This window comes from Bolinopsis microptera, chromosome 1, assembly GCF_026151205.1.
Source record: "Bolinopsis microptera isolate Bmic1 chromosome 1, MBARI_Bmic_1.0, whole genome shotgun sequence".
In the NCBI taxonomy this organism is placed as follows: domain Eukaryota; kingdom Metazoa; phylum Ctenophora; class Tentaculata; order Lobata; family Bolinopsidae; genus Bolinopsis; species Bolinopsis microptera.
The window spans coordinates 22771052-22793948 of record NC_087072.1 but is presented as its reverse complement, the minus strand read 5'-3'; the positions used below and the strand labels follow the sequence as shown (position 1 = coordinate 22793948).

Sequence of the window (22897 nt, the reverse complement as noted above, 5' to 3'; positions counted from 1 at the left end):
ACTTCACTTTGTTGAAAAATTATCTACATCATAATTCAGATCTACAAAATCTTGATCATGAATCACTACACTAAAAACATTAAAAATGCCATTCCTTAAATTGTTGACACATTTACGATTACATCAAACATGCTTATTTCTGGCTCTAGAACTATGCAACTTGTAGCAAAAGCAATAAATATTGACAAATTCGATCACAACGATCCAGAAAATTCATATTGATTGTAATAATAATCGTTCGTTCAGATTAACCCCATTCTACGTACATCATTACATTACACTGAAACTTACATAAGTAACCATTGTTATGATATACAAAATGTCACAGTAGAATGAAGAGTGACCTCTTCAGTCAAAATACTTGCCGGATTAACGAATTTTGCATTCTTTAACCTTAGATATAATTAAATTGACTAGATTGAAAATACTAAATCTGAACTTATGTTAAATAACTGAATTACGGAGCTTTAACACAAAGCCAGGCACCAAATCTGGTACTCGTATAATCCGACTGTAATGTAATATCAAATGTAATGTAACGCTGATTCTGCTAACGATTAAACCCTAACTCATGGTGATTATCATAACATCAACAATAAGGATCACAAATTATCGAAACAATGAAGTTTTTGCTACTGACCAACGCTGAACTTCTTGATGAAAACTCCCCAAATCATTGTTACCGCATACAAAATCGAGAAAACATTATTTTTAGCTGACGGGCATGCCACTTAGGTGTGTGTTTGCATATAAATTATAGAAGGATCGAAATTATTTTTGTTTTTGTCGCGTTTTAACGGATTCTCATTTGGCCGGACCTGTAGCATGCCTGTTACGGCTTCATCTGACATTAACTACTTTAGGCATGTAGAAATTTTAAATTACAATTTGTTAATTGTTATCTGCTGCCTTGATTCGCTGTTCTTAATTGGGCTGAATGAAATTTTAACTATAACTTTAATGAAAGTCTAGATTCGATTCACTTTCAGCTAATGACCTCTAGACCCTACTGAAATACTTAAACAAATAATTTTAGCACCATCCATTAAAAACCGTGACAAATAATCCATCCTCCCAAAAAAACTTCTAAAGTCGTTATTATCAGTTGACATTTTCATTAGATGGCATCAAGGACGTGAAAAAAGATAAGAGCGCATTCTTGAGTACAGCTATTCTTGAAATTTCTCTCTCTTCAGCTCCTTCCTCCGTCTGTTCGTTCTGATTTCTGAAAATTACGAATTTCAACCAGGTTAAAATTTTAAAAGTTTGGATATAATTTATTATAGTATTTTTCTTTCGGTAGCTAAACTCCAGACCAGCATAACAACTACTTTACCTCGAGAAAATAGCAGGCATTTCGATGTATCCGCTTTGATAAAGATACAAGTAGAAGAGTAGGACTCCCATGAAACAGAACTTGGCTGGACTGGCGTAATTCCAGGCGAGAGCCAGAAGAAAAAGGGCCCTGAAAAACAACGAACAGTAATCATTTGCTCACAGTACATTAACAAAACAAATGTTCTATTTCATTGAGAATGAATTTCAACTACTATATAAGAAATGATATGACGAGAGGGTAGATTGAAAGAATTTAGTATTCACCTGATAATAAGATAAAAGACGTCTAACAAGTCATGTTGCTCCTCAGGATCCTGAGCTGGTCGAACTGGTTGTTGTTGAGGCTGCTGTTCTTGTTGGGGCGGAGGTGCAGCACGCTCCTGTGCCTGCTCAGCAACCCTCCTCAAAACAGCAGGGTTCAAGTGGTTCTGGTGGTAATATGCTGCCTGGTTCTCCTCCAGCTGTTGTCGCCAATTGTGGAGCTGGTTCATGTGAGCGCTCCATCTGGGGTTACCACCAGGGATTTGAATGGTTGGTCGGACAGGAGCAGCGTTCTGCTCTACGGCGGGATTCGTGGGGGAACTGACACTGAAATTAATGTTTTCAGGAAGGGCTAGATAATTCGGGTTATTTAATGCTACTCAACGTTACTCCTTTACTCGACACTGGTTAAATCCACAAAAGAGTAAAACACTTTTACTAATTAGTAAATCCATTGTTTACCAGCCACAATGCCACATCTAGGCAGATGACGTTGCTTATTCCAGCTGTGTTAGTACAGGGGCATTCTGCCGATCCATAATAATGCCTGTTAGGGTTAGACAACGTGTATCTTCTTGATGTAAACATTACAGCGCGCGGCGCGTCTAAAAATAGCCAATGTGCACAAACAACTTTGACTCGGTACAGTAAATTCTAACAAAAACTAGCAATCAGTAAGCCTTTTTAAAATTCGACCACAAAAACGTGGTCAATTTACTATTAATTGGGTAATCAGATTCTGCTTCAATATCACAATCATTAAGAACTCAGTAACAATATCTGGACACGAAACTAGTAGGGCAAGCCGTCCTGCCAGACTTTCGGACGTAAATAAGGTTTCACGATCAAAAGAGGGTTGTTGTTTTTCAGGCTAGCATAGCAAAACTTGACACTGAGTGCAGATACTAAAACCTGTAAGTTAAGGAAAACAAAATTTAGCAAAAACATTTGTTTACAGTTTTTATTTCTAAATAAAAATATCAACTTACTACAGTAAAACCCCGAATTACCGCGGAAATTGGGGGAAGGAAATGGCCGCGGTAAATCGGGGTTTGCAGTAAATGAGGGCGCGGTAAATCGGGGTTTGCAGTAAATGGGGGCGAGGTAAATCGGGGTTTTACAGTACATATTTTCTCTGATGAACAAGTGGAACATCTGGACTTACCCATTCTTGTTTGTTTTCGAAATCATAAGCATTCCTTATATATATTAAGAGTCATTTACTGATTCGTCGCTGCTTATATAACGTTATTGTGACGATCAATGTACGCTTGTGAACTTTAATATTGCTTGTAACTTTTGCTAAGGTAAGTTGCGATTATAAAAGTGGTGACAGGAATGGGTAAACATTCATAATTTTCATTTTGTAATAAAAACGAACAAATTAACAATTTGTCGTTAGTTAAATCAGTTGCAAAAATTATAATTTTTTTATGACGTTGCATTATTGAAAACATTCTCCGATATATTAGTGCGACATACTTGGCTCAGAAATTGAATGCAAAATAAACTTTTTTGGACAACAATTTTCTATTGCTAAAGAATTGCATCGAATAATATATTATCATTCCTAGATTGGAATACTGATGGTATATTTTCGAAAAGTTTCATATCCCTAAATAGATAGAAATATTCTTCTACACGTGCGGTAATAGTAAATTGCAAAATGTAACTGCATTTTGTACTGGGTGTACTGCATGTTGTACCCTAAACTCGCAATTAACGGATAATTATGTCAATTAAATTCGGGGATTTCTCGACATGGCTCTAGTTATTGCGATGTTCGTTTGATACTATATTTCATTGACACAGGTCCTCCATCTGCATCAGGCAACAGGACTGCGGAGACTTCAAATACGGCAGTGTCCAAGAAACCCAGCCTACTTAGCAAAGTATAACTGTTCCTTCATTATGCCTTCATCATGATCGCTTCATTATGTTTGGACCTAGTTACTGTATGTTTGCTAGAGGGGATAATTAGTGGAATAATTAGTGGAAATATAGAAAGTAGCAATTACCTGGACCTGGCAGACTGACCAGTTGTAGACTCGGTGTCACTGACAGGCTCGGGTAAGGTTTGTGTGCACACAAAATGTATTATCGGTCTATAATCGTACTGAAATGTAAAGGTAGGTTATTAGTGATCTGCTAGCTACTAATTGCACATTGTTCTGATAACTTTAAACAGAAATAATAGCTTAACAAACCACACCCATTAAATTTAACATTTAAAGTAAAAGTTTACACCCAGTCTTTTCATCGAGAGAATAAATGAGGCAAACTTTAATTAATTTAAACCAATTTATATAATATGACATCTTTTGTTACATATTATATGTATACAATTAACTGTATACAATTAATTGTGAATACATTGTAAATTCCTCAATTTAAGATGCTCCTTATCTATGTTTTTAATTAACCAGTGTGTTCAAGGAATGTCCAGGGCGGGGAAGATAGTTCTGGAATGAGCCAATGACAGAATATGCATAGTTTTACACAGCTCAGTAAAGTTGCTTTATTAAAAACTGAAACAGTCCACATTTCTATTGCTGGTTTCTACCGATCAGCATACTTGTAAGTCCTAAAGTCCAGATGCACTAGAGTGGTATATTTGACTATTAGTTTCAAGTTAAACTCTATTTAAAGACCTTACATCAAAATATACCGGATGTTATGATACCAGTGTATGTATAAATTACAACACATAATGAACAGTAATCCTGTAGGTGATAGCGCAAGCGGAGTAAACAAATATATTTATAACGATGCATACGAAGTTTTAAACGATACATATCATATTGAACAAGTTACTTCCTTGAATCTCGTTAATTATAAACATGATTCTCTTTTATCAAACCTGGTTAATTGTTTTATTCCCCATAATCCAAATTTGTCGGGTATGTAAATACCTTAAATATGGTATGTTTAATATACAGATATGGTATAATTGTGTAAACTTACTTGCTTAAAGAGTTCCTCCAGCTTAGCCTTATCTTGTAGAAGTTTACCAGCGAGGATAAGTCTTTGTTTATCCTCCGTCTAAAATTTGTTTACTATAAATCAAATAAATACTGGGAAAAACCAATAAAATATAATTTTAACACGATAACTAATGACAAAATTTAATGACATTAAGACATAAAGGTGACTGTAACATGACCGTGTGTGATATAGTATTGATGATGAGTAACCTACAGGATTGCCAGGATATAAGAGGGAGAGGTGATGTTTGAGATTAGCGACAGTCCAGGTTGGTTGACACGTGATCTCCATGTCCTTGACTCTTTGATCAGGTGTTCTGATGATGACACTCAACCCGTTGTCTACAGTCCCAGCTCCCTCCATTGCTACAAATATAATAGGGTCAGAACAATACAATAATATCTGAACAAATCAATAGGATCGCAACAATTTCGGGGAAAGAAATGATTAAGAAATCAAAAAATTCCAAGTGCCAAGTATGACGCTATAGCTGAAAGATGTGGCAACTCCTCCAAGAGAGCTCCACTAGCAGCAAGAGAAAAGGGGGCTTCCAGTTGGCTCAACACACTGCCACTTCAGAAGTATGGCTACACTCTGAACAAAGAGGAATTTCGTGACAGCCTCTGCCTACGCTACAGCTGATGGATACCAAATACTCCCATCACCTGCGGATGTGGATAAACAAGTGGTCTTGCAATCTAGGGGGCTACGTGATAATGACCAACAATCACAATTCACATCAGAGACACAATGGCTAATCTCCTCCGTGAGGTATGTCATGATGTGAAAGTTGAACCCCAGCTACAGAAGGTAATCGAGGGTGATTGTCTCAACCCCAATCGAAGTTTTCACGCTATAAACTAGTGATAAAATATACGTTAAGTGTATAAAATACACGTTAAGTTCCTAATGATTGTGTCCCTCAGCTTTTATGAGTATTGCTGAAAGCACAGTGTAAGGCCTACACGGACCGCCTCTTATGTTAAAATTTTTCTGTTTTCTTATTTATTAACAAATTTTTTGCGATGAGTCTAGCTCGCAATCTTGCATGAATCTTGACCTGGGGTGTAACCCCAGGATTTAACACGCTCACAGGCTCCCACGTCTCGTGTACCCTAGGATTTGGTTTTGGATCGGACACTCAAAACAACGATAGAGGAGCGGTCTACACGCTCACAGGCTACCATGTCTCGTGTAACCCCAGGATTTGACACGATCACAGGCTACCACATCTCGTGTAACCCCAGGATTTAACACGCTCACAGGCTTCCATGTCTTGTGTAACCCTAGGACTCTGACACTTAACAGACTCTAACACGCTCACAGGCTTCCACGTCTCGTGTACCCTAGGATTTGGTTTTGGATCGGACACTCAAAACAATGATAGAGGAGCGGTCTACACGCTCACAGGCTACCATGTCTCGTGTAAACCCAGGATTTGACACGTTCACAGGCTACCACGTCTCGTGTAACCCCAAGATTTAACACGCTCACAGGCTACCACGGATTTGGTTTTGGATCGGACACTCAAAACAACAATAGAGGAGCGGTCTACACACTCACAGGCTACCGCGTCTCGTGTAACCCTAGGACTCTAACACTTAACAGACTCTAACACGCTCGCAGGCTACCACGTCTCGTGTACCCTATGATTTGGTTTTGGATCGGACACTCAAAACAACGATAGAGGAGAGGTCTACACGCTCACAGGCTACCATGTCTCGTGTAACCCCAGGATTTAACACGCTCACAGGCTTCCACGTCTCGTGTAACCCTAGGACTCTAACACGCTTCCACGTCTCGTGTACCCTAGGATTTGGTTTTGGATCGGACACTCAAGACAACGATAGAGGAGCGGTCTACACGCTCACAGGCTTCCATGTTTCTTGTAACTCCAGGATTTGGTTTTGGATAAGCCACTCAAAAAAAAGGAAAGAAGAGCGGTCTACACTCTACAGTGACGTTACAGGAACATTGCATACTCCTACGAGTTGGAAGTCCCTGTCTCTCTGTGGTAACAGAACTTCAAGACTCTCGGAGTCTGTTATCGATATCTACGTTTAATATATTTATGGTATATAATTTGGGAGTCTCTCTCTCCAGCAGCAGGAGTTGGAGAATGGGGACGCGTTGTGAAAGCCACCGTAAGGAAGGCTTACTGTCGACGCCGACCAATCAAAAGAAGAAGCGATACAGTTCTTTACAAGACCTCTGTTCATTATAATTCAAAAACTATAAATCTCTGGCCTATTAACTGTTTCAGATCCAGATTGCCAGGGTTTACAACGATGCCACTGAAACATCCTGCTGTTGATCTCCTATCCGGATCACCCAGTCTCCTCCCGATCCTCCCACACTTCACAACAAGATGCCAACAATGCCCGCCAACTTCCCTGCCCTTGCCCTACTGCAAAACTTATCTCTTGAAGTAATGCAACACATGCATACCCTCCTTACTCAGAGTATCCTGGACAGCCCACATCCGCTCGTAGAGCATGTTCCAGTCCTCCCTGGAATGGACGAAAGTCTATTCAAGGAAATCACAGAAGAATTAGACTCAATGAATCTAGAAGGCAAACCTGAAAAAGTCCACACCCTATGGCTAAGCCCTTCATCAGAAAACTACTGTTTTGGAAACGTAGTAAACAAGCCACATCCCATCAACAACTTCCCTAGCATCTTTAAGTTGATGGGACTTATTAATGACCTCCCCTCCACCATCAACAACATGGATGCTTGCCTTGTTACTAGGTAAAATCCTGAAACATCTGCCTGTGTCACCTCTTCAGATTCTAACAAAACTATACGACCTTGTCCTTGAGACTGGTGTATGGGTCTGGGAGGTATCCAATGTCACTTTCATCAAAAAGGATGGGAAGGATAATTACATGAACCCCTCTGCTTATAGACCAATATCAATATCATCATATGTTGGAAAGCTGCTAGAAAAGATCTTGGAACGAAGAATAAAGCTCCATTGCGAACTAGAGGGCTTACTCGACGAAGAGCAAGAAGGCTTTAGAACTCAAAGAAATACTGCAAGGTATCTTTATAAATTAGTAGCTACTCTAGATGAATGCAAGAGGAAAAAACTCACTACTTTCCTACTATGCATCGACTTTATCAAAGCATTTGACAGTGTATGGGTGAAAGGCCTGATTTTCAAGCTTAGCAATTACCAAATACAAGGGAACATTTTGCGGATAATCAATAACTTCCTGTTATCCCGCAAAGTACGGCTGAGGGTTAACAACAGTCTCGGATTTCAACGCTCATGTGGATGGTTTGGGCTTCCCCAAGGCTCTGTCCTTGCACCCCTGCTATTTATCCTCTACATCTCGGATATGTTATGCAAGGATCAGCTTCCACTGGAATGCAGCTCTAACTCAAGCCTCTTCAAATATGCTGATGATGGAAGTGTAGCAGTCTCCCACATAGATCCTATATGTGCTCATCGAATTATGCAGTTGATGTGCAAGTGCCTTCATGTCTGGTGCAGTAAGTGGAAACTTATCCCGAGCTGCGACAAAAACAAGACGGAGTGTATTATGTTCGCACCAACATCCTCATCTGCACCTGATGTCACAGCCTTTAGACCACTCATTATCGGCAATAGACCTATAACATATACATGTCAATCAACTGTTCTTGGACTAAGGATAGACAACAAGCTTACGTTCAAGAGTCACGCAAAATTGAAACTCAAACAATGCTGGTTTGCCTGGTACAGGATCACTCAAAACTCCACCCGCCACAGAGGCCTGAATGCAAGCTCACTCAGAACGCTCTTCAAAACAGTAGTACTCACAAAACTTCTATATGCTGCTCCAATATGGCTTAAAAATAACCTTGACACTTTCAAAGACTTCTATGCCAGGGTCCTCTTGAAAATAAGTGGATCCACTCACCATCCTCCCTAAGACTTGACCTCTGTCGCGCTTGGAATTCCACCCCTTGAGATATCCTATAAGATGGTCACTATAAAATTCATAATAAAAGCACTTACAAGCGACTCATTTATGCAAGGGCTCATCTTACAGCTAGAGGAGGCAAAGGCTCATCGATATCAGCACCATATTGATGAGATACGTAAGTTTCTAACGTGGACAATGGGGTCCAACGAGATCAACAGAAGCAGAATAGACCTTCTGACTAGTGTCCACAACGGTGTTGTCAGCTATTCAAAAGACGAAATAACCCGCTTTATGGACTTCACTTGGAATAAACATCTCCTACTGAACCCAAGAATAAATCCGGGTCAAGAAAACAACAATTTTATTTAGTATCAGTTAAAGCAGACAAAAACATATTTTATAAATATAACTAGCGCAAACTTTAGACCATATATCTTAGGGGACTTGGAGTAGCAAGAGAGTGACCAGAAAGTATATGTATACTTTTACCAAAAATACGTCGAAATGAATCCAGGGTGATACAGGATCTGAGAGTGCAGACCAAAAGTTTACGCACCCACCCTTGCCTCCTGAATTCTTGGTTGGATAGACAATTATGCAAAATTGGTCGTTTATACTCCAAGTCCCTTTGTTAATAGAAGTAGTATTATTTATGTCTGGAGTTAGCTTCATTCAATAATAACAATATCAGTTAAACAAAAATTTCAGTTAAACAAAAATTTCAATTTTATGCCATTTATTACAGATTAAACAAGTTTACAATAAATCAATTTGATATTTAACGGAATCCTAATTCAATGTGCAGTATGGTTGTCACTCTTTAAATAGATTAGATATAGGTTGACGGGGCAAAGGAGTGTGCGTGCTGTTCGCTATTGCTCACACCAAACGGCAATATAATCAATATTAATATCAATATCAGACTAAACTATCAAATAAATAAATTATCAAATATCAATTATTAATTCACTCTGATTAAAAAGTTATAAATTAGGATATCTAATATTTAAGAATTACAACTACAGGTGGTTAAAAACGCCCAAAATCGATCTGAGATATTTTCAGTCTGTAGTACAATAATGATAGCAATAGTTTAAATTATGTGCCGCTGCAATTAGATTAAATTATTGTAACTTAAAATTGTTTGGAGTCCAAGTGAGATACTGGATAACATCGATGAGAGAAGCAAAAAGTTGTTTCCTCGCTATTCAAGCAGGAGCACAGACACTAAAGTAATGTCTCTCTTGCATGGCCATGACATCACCTTCACAGCATTCAAGGCAAGGGTTGCAAACAACTGCAACCCTCAGTGTCCGAATTGTCAGATGTTGGACAACAATTACCATTAAATCTTCTCCTGTCCACTGTACTGCTGTTCCTACAGAGAAACCATCCAAGAGCACTCCACTAGTGACCAACCATGCTGGTCTATCTTAAGAGATGATAGTGATGCATCACTGCCTTCCGATCTCTAGCACAGATCGCCATCGGTGAACTATCATAGAATTGATACTTATAGTGCTCCTTGACCTTCATCCACCTTCATGTCCTACATCTCCTCATGACATCACTCCCCTTCAGCCTCTACTACTCCTCTACTACTCCATCTACTGCCTCATCTTCTGGACGTCATTATCTTCGAGTTTAGTTGAGAATTCTCAACACCCACTTCCAAGTCGAGTACTCTCGACCCACTTAGTCCACATGCCTTGCAAACTTACAGCAGGGTATTTGTGATGGTCTAAGTCCCTAATACACGCCAAAGATGGTTCCTCTATACTCAACCGTAGGAGAAGAGAATTAGGTGACTGTATTTTGTTCTAATGTTGGTATTGATATTAGTATGTTCTAGTTGTTACTCCTTTTGTTTTAACGTTTTTATGGTACTCACCTTAAATTATTCTAATGTAGTCACTCAGATGATTTTTAAATCAGGACACATAAACAAAGACACATACTCTGCCCACAATAAGGGGCCATAATTTTTAAATTATGTAACAGTATAGAATTATTATTATTATTACTAGGTACGACACTCAGCAAGCTAAGCCTCCATAAAGACAATGAAGACCTAATAATATCACAGACCAGCTCCATTTGCACTTACACAATAGGGGCTCCACGGTCACTTGAGTTGGTGCTTGATACAACCCAAGTAGAACAACGCACAACTAGGGCCTCTAGTTCAAGGCCAGCCCGAAAGTTTATTAACACAGACTTCACCCTCCCCACCACCAATGGCACACTGAACATCATGAAACCTGGTGCACAGCAAGTCATGAGGCACAGGATTGCCTCAGGAGTTGCACCTTCTGACAATTCTTACTACTTACAACACTAGATCAACCAAAATTTTTAACATTTTAACCCCAAAGTTCAGAATGACTGATTTTACTACTAGTGTAATGTGCTTGCGAGGAAAGCTAAAACGTGCGCTACTAGCTAATCAACATAACCACGCCCTGCTTGATTGGACCGTAAAAGACTTTGACTGCACAAATATTATTTTCCAAACATTATAACTGGCTGGTCACACACATCTAAATTAAATTACCCTAGGCTACTGTTTTCCAAGTCTTGTCCTGTGAGTAAAGTATGTGTGAGAAAGTTTTAATAAAATGAATGTATATTTTTGAATTTTTAAATTTTAATTTGAGAATGAAGTATAAAGAAATTTTTAATTAGCATTGTATAGTTTAAAATATTTATAGCTTATTATAACCATTGATAAATTTAAGCCATAATCTTTCGCCTGCTCTCCAATATCCACCTTGAAGGTGCATTTTTAATCCTTGAACTACACAATATAAAATCAAACATGTTTTAGTGTAGACTTTTTGTCACAACAAGACTGCAACCTAGATAGTAAAAACTTTAAACAGAACCCCTAGTGTCTGCTAACAATTTTTCTTATAGTCCTAATTTGAGCCTTGTCTCTAAAAACTTAACTGAACTAGCGTTTTGGTGTGTGCAAAAGCTCCCAGGCACGCGCATTCCTTGCCCCGTTAGTAACCTGTCCTTCCAAAACCAAACAAGCAGTCAAGGACAAAAAGTCATACACCAAATGGGCATTATATTTTATGAATTGTTTTACATCTTTTATTCTGTAAAATGTGCTAAAATTAAATTTCTTGTTTCATTGAAATTTCTTGTTTCATTAATAATAATAATAATAATTTAAACTTATAGATTATAGTGGCACAACAACTTAAAATGCACAGGTGTGCCACGAAAACAAGTCAGGATACAAGAAAACCTGAAAAGCAATCCACATTTAGGTTCCAAACCATAGAAAATTGTAAAGACTTGATACACTAAATTACAAGGTTAAGGGTATGCACTTAACAGTAGAAACGTTGAAAAAGTAGTAAATTAATTAATATCAAAAGCACGTTTAAAAAGAAACGTTTTCAGATACACTTTAAAAGATTCCAGTGACATGCAATTCTTAATTTCAAGAGGCAGCTCATTCCATAATTTAGGGCCAACCTTCTGAAACGATCTTTCTCCATACTGTGAATATACTCTTGGTTCAGTCAAATAGATAAGATGATTATAATTGGCATATTTAAACATATCACTTAAATAATCTGGTCCCATACCATTAAGACATTTATAGACAAGAAGCAATAACTTATATTGAATTCTGTAACTAATAGGCAGCCAATGAAGGTCTTTCAGAGTGTCTCCTAGATGATCATATTTATATAGTCCTACTATAGCTTTAGCAGCTGCATTCTGAACGAGTTGGAGTTGGTGGATGAGGTTGTCACTAATTCCATAATAAAGAGCATTGCAGTAGTCCAATTTGCAGACAATGATGCTGTTAATTATAAGCTTGAGCTGAGCTTTACTAAAGAGATATTTTCTCCTTATTACATTCCTAAGGAGTCTGAAACAATGCTTTTTGAGGGACATGATTTGAGGCTCAAAAGTAAGATGATGGTCAATTTGAACACCAAGGTTCTTTGTTGTGCTGACAAATCTGATACAGGTACCATTTGATAGCTTAACTCCCCCTATACTGACCTGGTTTAGAACTTGAGGTGAGGCGATGATAAGTATTTGTGTTTTTCCAGGATTAAGTTGAAGGCAATATTCAACCATCCAGCGCTGTATGGTCCTAGCGCAATTCACAATTTGGATGCCCAGAACATTTACCTGATCACAAGGTTTGAAAGTTTTATATACCTGGTGGTCATCTGCATATCCTTGCACATTGAATCCAGATTTCTCGATGGTCCTATACAGAGATCTGATGTATATGTTGAATAGCACCGGTCCTAACACAGAACCTTGAGGTACACCAAATTCTAGAATGATCGTATCACTAGTAGAAGAGCCTATTCTGGTTCTTTGAGTGCGGCCTACCAGGAAACTCTTGAACCATTTAAGAGCAGTACCTCCGATATGGATCTCTTCAGAAAGAATTTTGAGTAATTTTCTGTGTTCCACTGTGTCAAAGGCTGCAGATAAATCGAGCATCATGAGAACAGTGGAGGATTTGCTATCACATGCCAGCAGTAGGTCATTTGTTACTTTTAACAAGATGGTCTCAGTAGAATGGAACTTCTTATAGGCAGATTGCTGTGGAACATTGAGATCATTTTTAGCCAGATGTTCATTTAACCTTTTCAGCACAACTCTCTCGATGAGTTTACCCAGAAAAGAGAGGTTAGATATAGGTCGATAGCTCTTGAAGTCATTTGGATCAAGTTTGTGGTCCTTGATGGTAGGAATAATGTCAGCAGTCTTCAAACCGTCGAATGTGCCCTTAGCTAGAGACTGGTTCACCAGTTTGCACAAGACAGGAATGAAACTTGTGATATTGTCTTTGAGGACAGTTGTTGGAAGAAAATCAGATGGTGCACACTTGATTCCACTTTCTTTGATTATTTCAGACAGCTCATCCTCTGTGCATGGTTCAAATTCATATAACCGACCTTCACAGTTGGAATTGTTCTGTTGATTCATAATGTGTTTATCAACATCAAAATCTTCTATGCTGGGGAAATCTTTCCTAATGTTCTTGATCTTTTCATTGAAATAGTGATTAAAATCACTGCAAAGTTTTGAAACATCTTCTGATTCTGGGAGAGGAGTATTCTGATGTCTGTCAAGCTCACGATTGACAATGCTATATATAGCTTTAACATCATGTTGATTTTTGTCAAGTAAACCTTTATAATACTGTTGTTTTTTAAGATTAGTCATGTTTGTTGTTTCATCTCGGATCTCTTCAAAGAGTATCCTGTTCTCCTCACTTTTATGCTTAGTTCTCTCGGCTTTCCTTCTAAGTTTCCTTTGATCTTTGTACTCAGAATCAAACCAGGGAGCATGGGGAACAAAGCTTATAGTCTTTTGGACCAAAGGTGCATGTTCATCGAGGACACTACCAATGCATTGGAAAAATTGTTCACAAGATTCAACAAAGCAGTCTGCCAATTCATAGTCAGAGGAACACATCAGTAAATCAATCGCCAACTGATCACAATCCACGGTTTTAAGCTGTCTAGTATTGATTGTTTTAGGAGCTTTGAGGTTAGTTTGAAACTTCTTGGTGGCAAATATGATGGGGAAGTGATCACTCAGGGTACAGTTTTTCAGGATTTCAATTGTAGACGTTTCAATCAAGTTACTCTGGTCAAAGAGCAGGTCAATAGTTCCTCCACTCATGTGGGTCGGATTTTCAATAAGTTGCTTGAAACCATAAGATGAGGTGGTCTGCAGCAGTTCAGTTGAGTTTACAGTAATTGACTCTGTGTGAATATTGAAATCTCCTCCAATTATTATATAGTCACTTTTCAGACTTGCAGAACCCAATAAGTCATCAAGTTCCTCAAAGAACGTCTTTGAGACAGGGCCAGTTCGATAGATGCATAGGACAAGGATCTTCATGTCAGGAGTGCACTTTATAGATCCAGCGATGAATTCAAAGGTTGTCAGGTTCGGAACTTTCAAATTAACAACAGAGAAATGTAATGCCATGTTGTAAATCAGAGCAGTGCCACCACCTCTGTTGTTTGCTCTGAAATCATGAACAATACTGTAGCCATATGATTTTATAACTGCTGTTGTAGTATTGGCTTGGTCAGATAACCATGTTTCAGTTACAATAGCAACGTCTACATCATGATCTTGAAGTAAGCACATAATGTCGTCACACTTATTATTAAGACTTCTAGCATTCCAGATCATATATCGAAGTTGATGCAATTTCTTTGGTTTGGAGGAAACTAGTTTTTTGAATAATAAGATAGGGAGGCTTTAAGTTTCTCTTGCTGAACCCGGTAAGAAGGACACTCAGTAGAAAATGCAGCATGTTTACATAAATCATCAGGTGAGCCAGACTTTTTGCAGTTGATACAACAGTATGTGGGCATTAGATCATTTTTCTCCTCTGAATTGTTGTCCTTATTATCACATTGTTGAGTTTCATGTCCAGGGGCGGCGCAGAAACCACAATACACTTCGTTTTTACAAGTCTTAGAATAGTGACCAAAGCCTTGACACTTGTTACATCTCTTTATGTAAAGTTGGTCATACACTTGGCAAGACAGTAAACCGAAGAACAACCTGTTATTATTATCTCGTATAGCAATTCTAATATTATCACTCAACCTTATGATGGCTTGTTTGATATTTTGGTTTGCACGGAGAGGTTTCACAGACAGAACATCAAACAGTGAAGAGTCTGCTTTGAGGCAGTGAGAAATGTAAGGATTTTGCTTCAGGATGGTGTTCCTTATCTCTTCTTTGTGATCTCTACTAAAATCCTTAGGTAGACCAACAACTGAGATAGTGGGATATCTTTGCTTTGGTTCTTTCAGTTGATTAGCAGCTATACCTGATGATATCAGCTCTGTCTTCAGATTATCTCGTGAAGCTTGGGTTGGTAATATGAGTACTTGATCACCATTGCTATCAACATATTGCTTATGAACCTGGATTCCATTATCAACCACTGTCTTTTCTAGATCTTTACATGGAACATTAGCACCTTTTGTAACAACCAGCAAGGATTTTGTTCTTATTTCATCGAGCCACACGTTCTCACCCTGATCAGTAGCTGGTTTCAAGGTACACTGTGCTTTGGCTGTCGAGATGAGATTATCAACAGGGGAATGGTTAATAGATTTCCCAGCAATTACATTCTCCAATAATTTCTTAATCTCTGTGACATCACTAGCTAAGTGTGTTACTCTGTTGTCAAGTACCTGAACATGATCATTAGTTGTGCTAGTCTGCTTCACTTGATGATGTGTAAAGCAAGGATCACACATAAAGAGAAAGTTTCCCATATGTTGTTCTTTACTTTTGTTCGAACTGTTTTGTACAAAAGCTGTGTAGAAAGACTTGGTACAGGGATTATTGGGCATTGACTTAGACTTGGGCCTAGCACTGTTTGAGTCATTTGAAACAGGAGCCACACAGAGGGCATGAAACAACTTTTTACAATTGATACAACATACCGTTTCATCTTTAACTTGGGCTTTTTCAACTGCACAGTTTGAACAAGTGCCATTTTCCTCAAGCTGTCGAGGATCTTTTAATACATTGTCATCATCCTGTAATGGTACATAATTCGAAGACACCGACCCGGCCACTTTAATTTCCATATGATATATCTTTGGGGGCATCACAAGAAGATCCTGTTGGGGAGCAGGTCTTAAACTGTAGTCACGGGGGGTAGTGACAAAATTTGAGTAATTGGCAGTTTAGGGGTCCTCAAATTATTTGTTATATAGTAGTGTTGAAAGTATTAAAACTCATTGACTACTTAACCTGTGCACGTTAAAGAACTTATAACGAACATATGGCTAGCAAGAACTACTGTCTTGAACACACTAAACCGCCATTCACTGAGCAGAAAATTATGAACCTGGAGAATCTGCACATGTACCATACATTTATGGAGCTATTCAAAATTCTTAAATTTGATGTCCCCCAGTCGATTAAAGATCTTTTCAAGTTCTGTCCTAGAAATGAAAAACTTTGTCTGATTGTCCCATTACTGAGGTTAGATATCTCCCAACAGAACTTTTGGTACACCTCTACGAAAATATGGAATGATCTCATCCCCTATGTATTCGAAATATGTGATGCTAATGTAGATGGGATAATAATCCCGGGTTCTTCCAAAAATTCAGACTTATCAGCCTCGTCAGGTATTATTAAATCTAACCTTAAAAAGCACTTGCTATCCCTCCAAAATCGAGGTGACCCTAATATATGGTAACTAATCTATATTATATCTCAAATTCTACATCCGGTACGGCTCTGCACACATAATATCTCTCTCTGTCATGAAACATGGCTAACCTTTCAAACTATGATTTAAAACATAAACCTAAACTAAAACTCAACTAGGCTCTCCTATGTCACCAAACTAGACCAATAAGCAATTTTAGCTTAGATAATTATATTTTTCTATATTTGTATTTAATAAGTATATTGACGTAGTGGATGGTTGAGGGGGTTTCAAGCACAGGTCACTCTCAAATCCTAAAGATAAGCAGTGGCCTTCGGCACTTGAAACCTCTTCAAACCTCCCCTGATTTATTTATTATTGATATTGTTTGATTGTGCCGTAAAAAATAAATATTTGTTTTATTAAAATATTTGTTTTATTAAAATGAAATTTGTTGGAGGTACAGTCTCTCCTTCAGAAAGTTAACCTCACCTTCCTCTTCCTCTTCATCTCCTATTCTTACCTCTCCTAAATCCGACAGTCCTAATAAAGTATCTCCAAAAGCCCCCATCACAATCTCTCATAACCACCAGAAGTCTATCATCCTCATTGCTGGTGACTCCTTTGCTGCCCGATTGGACACTGATCGCCTCAGCAGAGGTTAAGAAACTGTCACCAACATAGCTAAGGGTGTGCTTAAGATTTCAGCTGTACAGAAATCTATTGAGGCCTTTCATACAAAGAACCCTCTTGTGCAGGCAAAGAAGCTGTTCTTAAGCTTCAGTGCCAACGACATTCGGTACTGTACCTAGGGTGTCAATCATCTCAAGACCCCTGTGAGTAACCTTATGAAGACAGCTAAAAAACTTTATCCAAATGCACGTGTTTTTGTACAAGCAATTCCACCAGTCCACCCCAACGGACAAAAGAAAATCCCTGGTAATGTTTGTGCTATGAATAATTTGATCTTTGATCGCTGCTCTAGGCAGAAACTGTTTTACCTTAATGTTTTTTGGGCTTTCTTAGACCGTTTTGATAACAAAAACGAGAGATTACTTCCTAAGTGTGACATTAGGGGCTTTTATGATAATCATCCCAGCCCCAAGGCTGGGATGCCAGTGATGGCAAAGTTCTATCTCAGAATTATACACTCAAAGTGGTTTAATCCATTGGGATACTGATGTGGTAATTCAATTCAATTTTTTTTCATTGTCTGCATCAGTATCCTATTGGATCTGATCATTTGGATGATATTTATATGTATTCAAACGAAGTGATAGCATAATGTATGTTACTTAATATTATAGAGATAGGGAATATGTTGATTTTTTGTAGGGTTGTTTTTATATAGGGTCATTGTGACAATTATGTGTATATTGTTTGAATAATTTTATATAATCTTAATATTATAGCACTATACCTAACAAAACACAACATTGGTGGTTTACAGTTTTTAAATTATAAATCATGTTTATCATTTATTTTTCGTTTAATAACCACGGGTTGACAATTCAGTCATACCATACTCAACAGCATGTTGAGGCAACCAGCTTCCGCAGTTCAATAATTGGAGACCGAATAAATATAAAATCACCAAAATTTACAATTTATCGTCTTGACAGATTACTAGACGTTACTCGTCTAAATTTGTTTGTAGGTTGACAACCTACCAGCACGCGCGCCAATATATGGAACAAATATTTTACGAGTATCACCCGTTAAAAATTTCTTCGAAGTAGCGCGCGCCGCTTTCTTCTCGAAATTTTATGGGGAGTGCTACGAAGTAGCGCGCGCCGGGCCAAATCATTAACATTGGTCAATTCATCGTCATAAAATATAGTCAATAATATCCTTAATTCTATTAATAAATTTTGACAATAAGGATATAATTGTCATACGTTGTATGACCCGCCGCGCACGAAGAGCGCGGCTCCCCCTGTATCGTCGAAGACCGGAAGACGATACAGGGTGACCGTGGGGGTCACCACTGACCACGTTATACAAGGATATATGACAAGGATAATAAATTGTTTCAAAAAGTGTACACATAATGTAAACCCTATATAAAAAACCCTTCAAAAATTCAATATTTTGAAAATCACCCTTGGCCTTGCGGCTCCAAGTTCAAATCTAAACTGTTTGTATTGACAAAGTTCTTTTTCGCCCCTCTGTCTGCCCGGAGAGAAATTACCGTCGTTCTTAAGATTTCGAAACGAAGGCGCTTCCTAATGTAACCCGCCGCATCTGAGTACCTCTGCCCTGTGTGGTATTCCATTTTACTAGCCAGCTTCTTTACTAGTCTTTCAGCTTCACCACCCATTCCACCAGACGTTGAGAAAACGAACGGCGTGAAGCTTCTTTTCTCTACTTCCAGGACCCTTGCATTGTAACACCGTTTTTCCGCATTTTCATGGGACTGGTACATTGCTGGGATCGATTTGCTTGCATTGGAGGGGGCTGGGGCATGGAATACCCGTACATCAAAAAATGCCCTCTCTGAAGCATTCCAAATCGATCTTGCAGAAATGTCCAGCCTAGCAGGTGCCGTGAACCAGAGCATGCCAACCCTAGAGATTTCATCCCTTGAGATCAGACTAAAGAAGCTCAGCGAGGAGATCTCCAACTTTCAAAGATCACGAGAGCCTGGGACCCACATCACACCAGACCCCAAGCCTGTATCCATTCCCCTCCCTAAAACCATAGAACCACCAATTAAGGACTATAAAATGGACTTCTTTGATGAAGAGACCCTCGAATCTGTGACCAGCTTTCTGTCTGACTGCAAGACCTCACAGAAATTTGTTCAGAAAAACGGCAGGATGGTCCTCAAGCTTGGGGAAAGTTACATGTACTCCGGTGATAGTAGTCCACCCAGCTCGTCTGAAATTCCCCAGCCATTAGTAACAGCCATAGACAAAGTAGCATCCCACTGTGAGCTCACACATAGGCCTAATTCAGTACTAATAAACTATTATCCTCCACCAGACAATGCTACTTTGTGCAATGGCCTAGCCTTTCATTCCGATGACGAACCTGACATCTTAGCAGATTCAGAAATTGCAACCATCAGTATTGGTGACGTGAGAAAAGTCAGCTTCAGGCCTATTCATAGTGTAGTAGACACTTCCGACCATCCTAGTTGTCTTAATCCAGCCTCAAACTCCGTATACATCATGACACGGTCCTCCCAGGCATGGTATCAGCATAGTATAGGATCAGGAGACCCAGTTTCACCATCCAGTCAGCTCCCTGTGCAAACAGGCCGGTATTCCATCACACTCAGAACCATAAGCAAGCAGTTCAAACGTAGCACTGTGATACTTGGAGACTCAAACACAAAGAACATCAAGTTTGGGTCTGGAACAGGTACTATGGGTCAATCCTTCCCTGGTATGCGAGCCAAAGCTAGCAAGATCAGCAACATTGACCCGTCACTGTGCATAGGATACAGCAATGCTGTTATTGTGTGTGGGACGAATGATCTCCGGACTGAGAACTTGAAATCTCCTAACGATGTTCATCAACTCGTGGATATTCTCCACTTGAAGCTACAACAGATCCAGACTATATGCCCTCGTATTAAGATATTTGTTACCGCTGTGTTGCCTTCGCGATTTCCCCGCATGAACATGAACATCATCATGTTCAACAGACTTGTCTATGATATGCTTGAGTCAAGCTTCGAGCAAAGCGTGTGGCAGATCGGTGTCTATCACTTCGTTGATAACAATGGTCTGCTTGCCATGAACTTGACCAGAGATGGGGATGAGATACATCTTGGCAACCGCGGTCTATCTAAGTTTGTGAGATGTGTTAAACATTGGGTGTATGTGCGTGAGAAACTTGAGAGAACTAGACAGAGGAAACCTGGTCAGACAGTGGGATATGATCCCATTTGATCAAAATGAACTTGAAAATCAATAAGGAGGTGTGCTATCCGTGCAGTAAGTCGATTAATATTGGGCAACCTATGCTTGAATGTGAAAACTGCACCAAAGTTATCCATACTAGATGTTTTAAATCTGCTAGTTTTAAGTGCAAGAATGGCCTATGGATGTGCCCAGAATGTGCACTTATCACAGAGGACAGGTACCGCCCCTTTGACAATCAAAACGATCTCGAAAAGTCGGACAGGCCCTACAATGAGGGTGCAGAAGACACCCTCATCCAAAAATTTTGTCATACCCTCGAGAGCTGTAAACGTTATTCCAAACGTGAATTCACAGAAGTAGCTACAAAAATCAGCAGTGGTGATGGGTCCTTCCTCTCAGCACTGTTCCTCAACATTGATGGCAATGCCAGTAATTTCGATACATTCCAAGTTGAACTCAAACGATTATCTCATCCATTTGATGTTCTTGGACTTGCTGAAACCAACGTTGGTAGTAGCTTACAAGAATTATACCAGATCCCATCTTACACCAGTTTTTATCAAAATACCCTCCCAGATAAGAAAAAGGGCACTGGGGTTGCGCTTTATGTCTCGAACAACCTTAACACTGTTGTCCTAGAAAAGTTATCCTACTGTACTGTAAACATTGAATGCTTATTCGCCGAAATCACTGATAGCACTGGTGTTGGGGTTGTCTACGGAGTTGTATACCGTCCCCCTAGTGGCTGCCTTGAGGCTTTTTGTGAAATTTTACAAACCATTGCTAAGCAGATATCCGGCAAGCCCTTTCGTTTGCTTGGCGACTTTAACTCAGACCTCTTCAAAGTTTCGTCACACAACCAGTTATTTGAAGACACTATAATTAGTAATGGTTTGTATCCATCCATCTCAATTGCTACCCACTTCCGGCCTAATTGTAAAAACTCGTGTATAGATAACATCCTAGTTAGTGATATTGATAATGTTCTGCTCTCTGGTGTACTTCAGGATAGATTAAGTGAACACACGTTCATATTCTCCTTCACCTCAACCCCGGCCCCAAGAAATAAGAACAATGAAAAACATGTCCGCTACTACGACTACTCAAGTACCAAGCTTAAAAATTTTGTTTCTGACCTTGAGGTGAAGGTGAATCAGCTGTCCCAATCTTCAGATTTTTGCGAATTTGTCGATTGCTTCAAATCCACCCTTGACAAGCACTGTAAATTAGAAGTACCGAAAACGACCAAAAGAACACCAAAGCTTAATCCTTGGATTACAGATGGAATCATCCTCTCAATTGACAGAAAACATGAGCTTTGTAAAGAATGGTCAGATACAGTAACAAATAAAGATCCATCTGGCAATGTCCTTCTTTATAAGATATTTAGTGACTATCGTAGGATGCTTAAGGGTATCATAAAGGCAGCCAAACGCTCCTATTACTGTAACGAAATCTATAAAAACATTGAAAGCAGTAAGAAAACTTGGCAGATAATAAATGAGCTTAGGGGCAAAAGAAAGAAAACAACCAAACCACCTTTCATCATCAATAATGAAAGAATCTCGAACCGGAGAGCAATTGCCAATGGTTTTAATTCCTGGTTCGTATCAATTGCTCCCAAGCTCAATGAAACTATCACAACTGACTTGTCTTCTGGTATTCCAATTCTCCCCATGAAAACATTCCATGACTTCCTTAGCCCTAGTAACTCTCGATCTATTATGTTAGAGGACAGCACTCCTGAGGAGGTTCTAAGAATAATCAAAGAATTCGAGAATGGAAAGGCCAGTGATATTCCCATAACCGTTATTAAAACTTCGTCCCACGTTATTGCACCAATTATCAGTAGATACTTAAACAAGCTTATGTCAAATGGTATATTCCCTGATATACTTAAGACTGGCAGAATCACACCTGTCTTCAAAAAAGGTAATCCAGAAGAAATAGAAAACTACCGTCCTATATCCACCTTGTCCATATTTGGCAAAATATTTGAGAAAATCATATATTCTAGGATTTATTCGTTTGTCAGCTCTCAGGGAATAATATCTAAGACTCAGTTTGGTTTCAGGCAATCGCACTCAACCTCCCATGCAGTAAACTACTCTGTTGACCTCATATCTAAGCACATCAAATTGAAGCACCATGTGTTAGGCATATTCATCGACCTCAGCAAAGCTTTCGATACTATAGATCACTCAACATTACTTACCAAACTAGAAAGGTATGGCATCCGTGGCGTGGCAAACGATCTGATCAAGAGCTACCTAACTAATCGATTTCAGTACACTGATGTTGTAGGAGAAAAGTCCGACCTACTTCCAATAAAATTT

General features: G+C 39.0%; 2 protein-coding genes across 3 annotated transcripts in view; one reads left to right on the top strand and one right to left on the bottom strand.

Moving 5' to 3' along the window:
* Nucleotides 1-22897, top strand: part of LOC134825041 (uncharacterized) — an 852482-nt gene that overhangs the window by 693186 nt on the left and 136399 nt on the right. The gene's annotated exons all lie outside the window — the stretch shown is intronic.
* LOC134818910 (homocysteine-responsive endoplasmic reticulum-resident ubiquitin-like domain member 2 protein) lies at nt 8-16249 on the bottom strand. Of its 2 annotated transcripts, XM_063828633.1 has the most exons (7): nt 16228-16249; nt 4798-4951; nt 4564-4641; nt 3618-3715; nt 1603-1926; nt 1337-1465; nt 8-1225 (listed from the first exon to the last, which is right to left on the bottom strand). In XM_063828633.1, the coding sequence occupies exons 2-7, from the start codon at nt 4945-4947 to the stop codon at nt 1102-1104; spliced, it is 903 nt and encodes a 300-aa protein (XP_063684703.1). In that variant the 5' UTR covers nt 4948-4951; nt 16228-16249; the 3' UTR covers nt 8-1101. The 2 variants fall into 2 exon arrangements, with proteins under 2 accessions (XP_063684703.1, XP_063684694.1); XM_063828624.1 differs by lacking the exon at nt 16228-16249 and having other exon boundaries at nt 4798-4958.